The following is an 11,341-nucleotide window of genomic DNA, read 5'->3' as shown; positions in this document are numbered from 1 at the left end:
TCAGGTGTGGGTGGGAATTATTCTCAGGTGTGGGCAGGGTTTATGCTCAGGTGTGGGTGCGGATTATTCTCAGGCGTGAGCGGGGATTATTCTCAGGTGTCGGTGGGGATTATTCTCAGGTTTGGGCGGGGATTGTACTCAGGTGTGTGTGGGGATTATTCTAATGTGTGGGTGGGGATTATTCTCAGGCGTGAGCAGGGATTATTCTCAGGTGTGGGCGTGGTTTATTCTCAGGTGTGGGCGTGGTTTATTCTCAGGTGTGGGCGGGGTATACGTTTTGGAGTGGGAAGGTTTTATTTACAGATATAAGGAAGGTGTGGGAGAAGTTTATTCTTAGGTATGGGTGGGGTTTATTCCGTGAATAGGTAGGGTTTATTCCCAGGTGTGGGTGTGGTTTATTCCAAATTTTGGGGAGGTTTATCCCAGGTATGGGTGGGGTTTATTCCCAGGTATGGGTGGGGTTTATTCCCAGGTATGGGTGGGGTTTATTCCCAGGTAGGGGAGGGTTTTCTTCCCAGGTGTGGTAGTCCTTTATTCTGAGGGGCATGTGAAAGTGCGGATTTGTATTTTTCTGGCGGCTGGTGATTTGAAAGTGGAAACTCCCCGAGTCTGTCGTGTGCTGTCAGTGTAGCCTGGGGTTGCTGTTCAGTTTCTCTGTGGCTCTTGGTCCGGGCACATCCCTTGCTGCTTGCTCACTCTGAGTCAGTGTGGCTGAACTCCGGGAGAGTCCGGTTCATCTGTCCCGGGCCCGCTCTCTCTCCCTTTGCATCTCTCCTCAAGTTGTTTTCAAACTGTATATAGGCTTCAGCTCCTACCTCTCTAAAACTGTTCTCGTTCTTGTTTCCTCCGTCTCCCATTTTTTTTAATGACTCGATAACCTTTTGTACTCTGTTCTTAACCCACACCTCCCCCTTTCCTCCTCCCTTTCATTTTCTCTCCTCTCTCCTTTTCTCTCCCTCCCCTTCTTTTGATTTTGCTTTTCCCCTCTCATCTCTTTCTCCCGGATTTCCTGGTTGTTTTATGCCCGGTGTCTGTCTCTACGTTGCCTGTGTGTGTGTGTCTCTCTCTCTCTCTCCGGACTCGCTATGGCCGCGATCAAAGCCTTGCAGCAATGGTGCAAGAAGCATTGTGAGGGCTATCGAAACGTGGAGATTACCAACATGACGACCTCGTGGCGGGATGGGCTCGCTTTCTGTGCGATCCTGCACCACTTCAGACCCGATCTCATGTAAGCCACAAATTAACAAGCAGGGGACGAGCGACTGGTATGTGTGTGTCTGTGTGTTCAAGGCAGAGCAGGCAGGATCCTAGTTCAGGCAGAGTGGAACACTGCAGTCCAGATCTGACCCAGACTCGAGCCCTTTGTGGACCCATCAAGTCCCCTGTGTTGCAGGTCTGCAAAGACACACCTTGCTTTTCGGTAACCTATCATTGTTGCCATGATTTCGGCGCTGCTTTTTTTTAAAAAAATAAGCGTCCCAGGTACTTTCTAATTAATCTGCTCCGAAGTTTTATTAAACACCTCTTGGAGCGGATAGGGCTTGAACCTGGGTCTCATCTAGCCTAGAGGTAGGGACGCAACTGAAGCTTATCTCTCGGTATCAGCACTTTGCAAAGTATAGTATGCACAATCTACATTTTGAAGGGATGAAGCTAAGGGAAGAAATCGAGGAGAAATTCTCAACTTTGTGTGTAGTTTGTGATAGTGACACCGAATTGATCAGATTGGGCAGATGTATGAGTTTGTCTCAGTAGGGATAATCTTACTGTTCCAGAGTTAGCTTCTGATTCATGGGCTGCAGATGTTTCTGATGGATATAGAGTTTCTTTTGAAAGGACGGTGTTAGCGCCCAGTAGTCTTGCTAATGGTAAGCAGCTGGAGGAAGGATTTCCGGACAGCATCTGGTAGCTGGGAGTTTTTGACAATGGACAATTTCAGTAATGTCTGTGGGAAAAAAAAGCTTTTAACAAAACATTGCATTCTTTGATCAGGAAAGCAACTATCTGTCCAGCCATGAATTGGGTTCCTGAACTGGAATGTCCGTCAGCATCTGGACAGATGGTGGCAGTTATTTTTAACATAGCAAGATCCCACAAAGGACAGGGAGCCAATTGGAGTTTGTGGAGACAGTGGGCGAGCAGTTCTTATAGGGCCTAAGGTGTGATTGCTGGAGATTGGAACAGTGTAGGTGCTGGAGATGGGCAAGTGAGTTTGTGAGGGGTCTGGGGGAATGGGTTTGCGATAGAGTGTTTTGGGAAGGAGGTGGATTGTGGTGTTAAGGGAATAGGTTTGAGTTGACACGCTGCAATGGAGTGAGTGATTTGGACATGGGTTATGGGTGCAGATCAATAAATGGAAATGGGGTCGTTGTTCTTTGGGACAGTATGTGGGAGGTGGAGGTGTTTGAACAGGTCCTTGAGAATCTGCAGAAGTTTTCCGTTCATTGAGGCTGGATGTTTATTTGAGGAGTAGGTGGGGATAAATGTTTTAATTTGTTTCTGCAATGTGGGCGTAGCTGACTAGACCAGCATTTATTGCCCATCGCTAATTGCTCTGGAGAAGGAAACGGTGACTCACCTTCTTGTGATCGGGAGAATGTGATCAAGAATCTCAGATGGACAGGTTTCTCTCAAGCCTGATCAAGTGTAATGGCTGGGCTTTATTAGCAATTGTTTCCCTTGTTTTCTCAGCCACAACCGGGCGATTGGGAGGTTGGCTGTCAATGGATACATCATTCCTGTGACAGGAGGGAGGGATTGGAGGCTCAGGAGGTGTGATGAAAAGCTTTAAGGAGGGAGAGGGAGATCAGGGTGTCTGCACACTGTGTTTGACCAGGCAGCAATGTCAGATCCAGCAGGGTCAGTGGGAACACTCTGACATCCCCTGCTCCTGCAGCAATACCCTTTTCTCTAGCAACTGAGGTCCAGCCAGAGTTATATTTGAAATAAAGGATCGAGATGAGGCTGTGATTGGACTGATTCGTTGTCTGGCCTCAATCCACTTCCATTAAAACCTAAAATTAATGGATTGAGTCAGAAGACAGATTTTCACACTCTAATCTTGCACCCAATACCCACCTATTTCCTGGAATTAGGATGTCCTCCTTACTTGTAAAGTGATGTTGTACCAATCTTAGTGGACACAAGCTTTATCTGTTTGACAATTTCACAAAACTAAAGCTAGTAATGTTTGTTACTTCTAAATGAAATAATACTTCTGATTGAAATAACTGATAATGCAATTGCACACCAGTGTGTTAAGTGATTGTTCACAAAGGTTTGACTGGGACGAGTTCATGGCTTATATCCATTTTTGTTCCCTGGAGGTCCCACTGCTCATCGGCAGCAGGACTAACTATCCACTCCAGAGTGTTGTTTTCCTAGTGGGACCTTGAGCCTATTATTTGTCAGTGCCATGGTGCACTGAAAGAAATTATGATTGGTCAGTTATGTCTCCCTGGGACATTGTAACTGTAGCTTATGTTTCTGCTATTGTGGCTGAGCATCATCCTTCTGACCAAACATGGGGTGGGATTTTCAAAAACAAACCAGTGCCATAAGAGATTTGTGCAGCATCAGGAATTGTTGGACCAGGAATTAATCTCTAATTGACAGTTGTAAAATGGTGTCCAGTGTCAAGTTTTGGGATTGGCTACAATTTTTCACTTGAACACTGGCTGTGTTTGTGACCCTATTTTCCATGGACAGTAAGCCTGATCAAGCTCTTAGACTTGAGTATTAAGAGCTACCAATGAATGACAAGAACTCAATATATGGAGTAAGAGCAGGCCATTCAGCCCATTGAGCTTGCTCCCCCATTCAGAACGATTCTGGTTGAGTTTGGGCTTCAGTGCCCCTTGCTCACTTGCTTTTTAAATCCTGTGCATTCCTGAGAGACCAAGATTTTGTCTATCCTAGCCGTAACTATTTCCAGCAATGCAGTCTCTCCAACCCGCTAAAGTAAAGAATTTTTAAAAATTCTCAACCCTTTCGGAGGTTTCTCCTCATCTCATTTCGAAACAGTCGATGTCTTCTTCCAGGAATGTGTCAGTGTGTTCCACGTTTCTCAGCCAGCAGGAACAACTTTTATGCCTATCCTGTCAACCCCCTTCAGAATGTTATACATTTCAATGATATCATCTCTCATTCTCCTAAACTCTGAGAATATAGTCAAAAAACACATGACACCAAGGAGCAGGGTCTCTGAAAGCTTGCAGTTTTAAATAAACCTGTTGGATTGTAACCCAGTGCCGTATGAGTTTTTGACTTTGTCCACCCCGGTCCAACACCGGCCCCTCCACACCAGAGAACACAGACACAGTTCATAGACTCCTCGTGTCATTGCAGGACATCCCTCTCAGCTCAGGTAATAATTTAGAGTCATAGAGATGTACAGGAAAGAAACAGACCCTTCAGTTCAACTCGTCCATGCCGACCAGACATCCCAACCAATCTAGTCCCACTGGCCAGCACTCGGCTCATATCCCTCCAAACCCTTCCTATTCATATACCCATCCACATGCCTTTTAAATGTTGCAATTGTACCAGCCTCCACCATTCCTCTGGCAGCTCATTCCATACACGTACCACCCTCTGCGTGAAAAGGTTGCCCCTCAGGTCTCTTTTATATCTGTCTCCTCTCACCCTAAATCTATGCCCTCTAATTCTGGATTTCCCCCACCCCAGGGAAGAGACTTTGTCTATTTATCCTATCCATGTCCCTCATGATTTTATAAAACTCTATGAGATCACTCCTCAGCCTCCAATGCTGCAGGGAAAACAGCCCCAGCCTATTCAACCTCTCCCTATAGCTCAAATCCTCCAACTCTGGCAACATCCTTGTAAATCTTTTCTGAACCCTTTCAAGTTTCACAATATCCTTCCGATAGGGAGGAGACCAGATTTGCACGCAATATTCCAAAGGTAGCCTAACCAATGTCTTGTACAGCTGCAATATGACCTCCCAACTCCTGTACTCAATACTCTGACCAAACGCCTTCTTCACTATCCTATCTACCTGCAACTCCACTTTCAAGGAAATAGGAACCTGCACTCCAAGGTCTCTTTGTTCAGCAACACTCCCTAGGACCTTACCATGAAGTGTATAAGCCCTGCTAAGATTTGCTTTCCCAAAATGCAGCACCTTGCATTTATCCAAATTAAACTCCATCTGCCACTTCTCAGCCCATTAGCCCATATGATCAAGATCCTGTTGTAATCTGAGGTAACCTACTTCGCTGTCCACTACACTTCCAATTTTGGTGTCATCTGCAAACTTACTAACTATACTTCTTTTGTTCACATCCAAATCATTTATGTAAATAACGTATAGCACCGATCCTTGTGACACTCCACTGGTCACAGGCGTCCAGTCTGAAAAACAACCCTCCACCACCACCCTCTGTCTTCTACCTTTGAGCTAGTTCTGTATCCAAATAGCTAGTTCTCCCTGTATTCCATTAGATTTAACCTTGCTAACTAGTCTCCCATGGGGAACCATGTTGAACGCCTTACTGAAGTCCATATAGATCATGTCTACCGCTCTGCCCTCATCAATCCTCTTTGTTACTTCCTTAAAAACCTCAATCAAGTTTGTGAGACATGATTTCCCACGTATAAAGCCATGTCGACTATCCCTAATCAGTCCTTGCCTTTCCAAATACATGTACGTCCTGTCCCTCAGGATTTCTTCCAACAACTTGCCCACTACCGATGTCAGGCTCACCGGTCTTTGGTTCCCTGGCTTGTCCTTATCACCCTTCTTAAACAGTGGCACCACGTTAGCCAACCTTCAGTCTTCCAGCACCTCACCTGTGACTATCAAGATACAAATATCTCAGCAAGAGGCCCAGCAATCACTTCTCTAGCTTCCCACAGAATTCTCGGGTACACCTGATCAGGTCCTGGGGCTTTATCCACTTTTATGTATTTCAAGACATCCAGCACTTCCTGCTCTGTAGTATGGACATTTTTCAAGATATCACATCTGTTTCCCTACATTCTATACCTTTCGTGTCCTTTTCCACAGTAAACACTGATGCAAAATACTTATTTAGTATCTCCCCCATCTCCTGCGGTTCCACACAAAGACTGCCTTGCTGATTTTTGAGGGGCCCTATTCTCTCCCTCGTTACCCTTTTGTCCCTAATGTATTTGTAAAAACCCTTTGAATTCTCCTTAACTCTATTTTCCAAAGCTATCTCATGTCCCTTTTTTTCCCTCCTGGTTTCTCTGTTATGTATACTCGTACTGCCTTTACACTCTTCTAAGGATTCATTCGATTTATCTTGTCTATACTGACATATACTTCCTTCATTTTCTTAACCAAACCCTCAATTTCTTTAGTCATCCAGCATTCCCTATACCTACCAGCCTTTTCTTTCACCCTAACAGGAATATACTATCTCTGGACTCTCGTTATCTCATTTCTGAAGGTTTCCCATTTTCCAGCCGTCCCTTTACCTACGAACATATGCCCCCAATCAGCTTTTGAAAGTTCTTGCCTAATACAGTCAAAATTGGCCTTTCTCCAATTTAGAACTTCAGCTTTTAGCTCTGGTCTATCCTTTTCCATCACTATTTTAAATCTAATAGAATTATGGTCGCTGGCCCCAAAGTTCTCCCCCACTGACACCTCAGTCACCTGCCCTGCCTTATTTCCCAAGAGTAGGTCAAATTTTGCACCTTCGCTAGTAGGTTTATCCACATACTGAATCAGAAAATTACCTTGTACACACTTAAGAAATTCCTCTCCGTCTAAACCCTCAACACTATGGCAGTCCCAGACTATATTTGGAAAGTTAAAATCCCCTACCATAACCACCCTATTATTCTTCCAGATAAGTGAGATCGCCTTAGAAATTTGTTTCTCAGTTTCCTTCTGACTATTAGGGGGTCTATAATAGAATCCCAATTAGGTGATCATCCCTTTCTTATTTCTCAGTTCAACCCAAATAACTTCCTTGGATATATTTCCGGGAATATGCTCCCTCAGCACAGCTGTAATGTTATCCCTTATCAAAAACACCACTCCCCTCCTGTCATGTTTCCCTTTCTGTCCTTCCTGTAGCATTTGTATCCTGGAACATTAAGCTGCCAGTCCTGCCCATCCCTGAGCCATGTTTCTGTAATTGCTATGATATCCCAGTCCCATGTTCCTGACCATGCCCTGAGTTCATCTGCCTTCCCTGTTAGGCCCCTTGCATTGAAATAAATGCAGCTTAATTGATCAGTCCTGCCTTGTTCTCTGCTTTGTCCCTGCCTGTCCTGACTGTTTGACTCGCTAGTTTTCTCAACTGTACCAGTCTCAGATTGATCTCTTTCCTCACTATCTCCTTAGGTCCCACTGCCTGCCCACCGCTGCCCCCCCCCCCCCACCCCCACACCCCCACACATGTCCCCCCCACTCCCCCCCAGCTTAATAGTTTAAATCCTCCTGAGCAGCTCTAGCAAATCTCCTTGCCAGTATATTTGTCCCCTTCCAATTCAGGTGCAATCCATCATTCTTGTACAGGTCACTTCTATCCCAGAAGAGATTCTAATGATCCGAAAATGTGAATCCTTCTCTCATTTAGTGAACCTCCATTGCAAATCTTTCCTTCCTTAAATATGGAGACTGAAATATTCCAGTATGGTGTCACCAAAACCCTATCTCTTAATCTTGTATTTCAATCTTCTTGCAATAAAGTCCAGTAGAACATTTGTCCTCTGGGTTGTTTACTGGACCCACATGTTTATTTACTGAGTTCCTTGAATTGACATCAACATTCAGTAGTTTCATGTCTTTTCTGCTTTTCTTTTCTAATGGTCAAAGTGAATACCCTCACATTTCTCCACATTATACTCCACATGCCATCTTGTTGCCCACTCCCTTAAATTGTCTCTGCAGCCCCTCTTTAGCTCCTTCACAGTTAACGTTCTCATCCAGTTTTGTACCTTCAGCAAGCATTAATATTGGTTACAGATAACCGAGGCACTGGCTCCTGTGACCTTCCGCTAGCTAAAACCAACTTCAGAATGTTCCTACTGTTTGCTTTGAGTTTATTAACCAATCGTCTATCAATGCTACAATATTAGTTTATTAAGAAAAGGAGCTTATTCAGCCCCTTGAGCCTCATCCATCACCAATCGAATCCTGACCAATGAACTGTAGCCTGGAACAGTCTAATGGTTTTTCGTGAATGGAGGTGCTGCTGACTCCAAACTGCAATAGGTCTCTGAGTGAAATGACAGAAAATTGAGCATGACAGGGAATAGATCCCATGGCTGTAATTGGTCTCGGACAAGTTTAGAAGTCCAATTGCTGGACTTGAAGGGGAAACACACTCATGACTAACCTACTGAGAGAAAACAAACAAAATTATTTTTTAGAACAGCCAGTCAGTACAGATGGCAATGTGGAGAGTGCCAAAGACATGATGTTGCGTGTCTAATACAGCAGCTCCTTGATTCACAGCATATCCCACACACTAAACGTAACAGCTGTGCCACAGAACACGAAACATAGAGAGTAAATATTTGCAACAGTACTTCCTTCTAATGGCAGTAACCTAGCTCACACGAAGACCTCTTCACTCATCACCCACTGTGCCTGTTAACGTACATAGGCCACTTGCCCAATTGTCAGTCAACCCTTTAAACAAAAAAAATTGATAATCAATCAACCTAAAGAGACTAAAACTAATTTCTCTGCCTCTGTCCCAGTCTGTTTGATTCCCTTCAGTTTCTGCTTTTCTCTGTCTTTACCTCCATTTTTACCTCTGTTTCACCCTCACCCTGTCCATCTCCCACCCTCCTTTTTCTCTGGTTCCCTTTCCACCTCTCTCTGCCCCTGTTCCACCTCCCCACTTTCTCTGCCTCATTCACATCTCTTCCCTCCCTTGCTCTCTCTCTCTGCCTCCCTTCCCCTTTCTGACTCTCTGCCTCTCTCCCCATTGCTTCCTCTGCTCCTTCCATCTTTTTGCCTTCCTCCCCCTTTTATCTCTCTCTCTCTCTCTGCCTCCTCCTCGGTCTCTTTGTCTCTGTTCTTTGTGTTTCTCCCCCAGCCCTTTCTCTCCCCCAGCCCTTTGTTCTTCCACAAGACATTTTCTCTCCCTTTGAATGCACTCCAACTCTGTCCCTTTCTCACACTCTCTTTTTCTCTGTCTCTCCTCTACAGATATATCTTTCAGTCTCACTCCCTCTCTTTGTAATCAAACATGGCATATTCAGTGAGTAGCTCCGATGCCATTGACAGTGTCTAAACTAGACAGCTGGTCGGTGTGTTAAATGGAAAGCACAATTCCTGACTCAATCGTTCATTCATTCCATGTCATGTTCACTCTGGGGCCTAAAGCTGTGACACTGGTGGTCATAAATCCTGATCTGTATCCTGAACACCGGAAGTGGAGTTTGATTGCTGGCTTGTTTTAGGATCCAGTGACCAGTGCCATTGGTCTTAGCCCCCACTTCCCATTTCACCACCCTCCCATTTTCATTTCAGTGACGTTCATTGTTTTATTGATGGTGAGTTAGTTGATACTGCACCTGTAAAGAGTGAATTCCTAGCCCAGTGTCAGTGATGTCTCAGACAGCAATCTGCATCAAAGACCAATGTCAGCCAGAGAGACACTCTTTGAGCACAACACTGCAGACAATGCCACATCCCCTTTAAAGAAAGTTACTTGTTTAAAACAGAAGTAGTAATATTTAAGCAGACTTTGTGGGAGATGATTATTGCATGGGTTTGAGAGAGGTCTTCTGATCCCTGTCTCAAGATATGACAGTAGATCAAAATCTCAACTGTAGTTCTGATTTGATGGGAGATTTACCATTATTTGGACATTTTAAATGGACAGTGTGCTGATTTACTCTGTATCTAATCCACGTTGTATCTCAGGAGTGTATGATGGGATTATGCATAGGACAGTTTCCTCAGTGTCTAACCTCTGCTGTCAGTACGGGAGATGGGTAGTAAGAGGGAGGAGATGGGGATGCAGGAGAGAAACAGTAAGGGCAAGAGATGGGTGTACGGGAGAGGGATGGTGAGGGGCAGGAGATGGGTGGCTAGAAGAGGGACAGTGAGAGGGAGGAGATGGAAGTTCAGGAGAGAGAGGGTGAGAGGAAGGGGATGGGGATTCAGGAGAGGGAGGATGAGGGGGAGGAGATGGGGATTCAGGAGAGGGAGGGTGAAGGGGAGGAGATGGAAGTTCAGGAGAAGGAGGGTGAGGGGGACGAGATGGGAATTCAGGAGGGGGAGGGTGAGGGGGAGGAGATGGATGTCTAGGAGAGAGAGAGTGTGAAAGGGAGGAAATGGAGATTCACGAGAGGGAGGATGACGGGGAGGAGGTGGGGATTCAGGGGATGGAGAGGGAAGAGGAGAAGCTCGAGGTGCAGGAGAGAAAGTGATGGGAAGGAGATGGGGGGTGCAGGAGAGGCATGGTGAGAGGATATAGGTATTCAGGAGAGGGAGGGTGGGAAGGAGGAGATGTGGGTGCAAGAGAAGGACAGTAGGAAAGAGGAAATGGGTGTCTAGGAGATGGATGGTGAAAGGGAGGAGATGGGGTTCAGGAAAGGGTTGATGGTTAGCACTGAAACAAACCAGTATTACCACCAGCTGATAGGTAGTGTGATAAACAGTTCATGAACTCGCAGGTATGGAATGCTAAGTGCGAATAAACAATGTTTCTGCTTGGAATCAGGAATGTCTGAGTTTCCCATAACGTTGGAATAAATTGTGCAGCTCATTGGTTCTATTCCTTCTGGAAGATGTCAATTCCTGTTATAAGCTGCATTTTATTCTATGACAAGCATCTGCAGCAATGACTATCAGGCTGGATTCATATAGATATGGAGATTATCTGAGTGGCCATTTAGTCCAATTCACCATAAAGAGTGGAATCATACTGACATATAGGCATTCTTATAAAAACCAACATTGTGGATGCTGGAAATCTGCTATAAAATGAGAGAATGCTTGGAGAAACTCAGCAGGTCTGGCAGTGTCTGTGGAGAGAAAACCAGACCTATCACATTTCTCCAGCATTTTCTCATTTTATTGCAGACTTTCTCCACTGGTTCAGCAGCTGAGAAACTGAAATAGCTTGGGCACTCTGGGTGCCAACTCTATTTGGTCATACTCCTGGAGTTTTTAATCACGTGCCCTCCCAGCTCCAATGTCACTCGCAGTGAGACAGCCTTTTCTCTTAACTGCAATAATTTTTAAGCCAATAAGAAAAAATGTTAAAAGGTAAGTGAAGAAAAGAAATGCACATGATTATTTATTTCCCGCATAAGATTAATGTCCCCTCCAGGTTTAATGAAAACAGTATCCAGAAAATTAATCTTTGTTCATTGAATAATG

The 11,341-nt window shown here is 44.9% G+C and overlaps 1 protein-coding gene across 2 annotated transcripts in view; it reads left to right on the top strand.

Moving 5' to 3' along the window:
• The first annotated feature begins 544 nt into the window (after nt 1–544).
• The window catches only part of micall2a (mical-like 2a), a 96,006-nt gene continuing 85,209 nt past the window's right edge, over nt 545–11,341 (top strand). Inside the window, exon 1 of one of the 2 annotated variants that reach the window (XM_043711848.2) lies at nt 545–1,228. In XM_043711848.2, the coding sequence (XP_043567783.2) occupies nt 1,086–1,228 (143 nt within the window). In that variant the 5' untranslated portion in view covers nt 545–1,085. The remainder of the gene's footprint in view (nt 1,229–11,341) is intronic. The other variant, XM_087997721.1, reaches the window with a different exon arrangement.

This window comes from Chiloscyllium plagiosum, unplaced genomic scaffold (genome assembly GCF_037043375.1).
Source record: "Chiloscyllium plagiosum isolate Xiang-an unplaced genomic scaffold, Cpla_swu_hap1 HiC_scaffold_20, whole genome shotgun sequence".
NCBI lineage: Eukaryota > Metazoa > Chordata > Chondrichthyes > Orectolobiformes > Hemiscylliidae > Chiloscyllium > Chiloscyllium plagiosum.
Note: the sequence above shows the minus strand (reverse complement) of the source record. Positions and strands in the feature narration are given on the sequence as shown.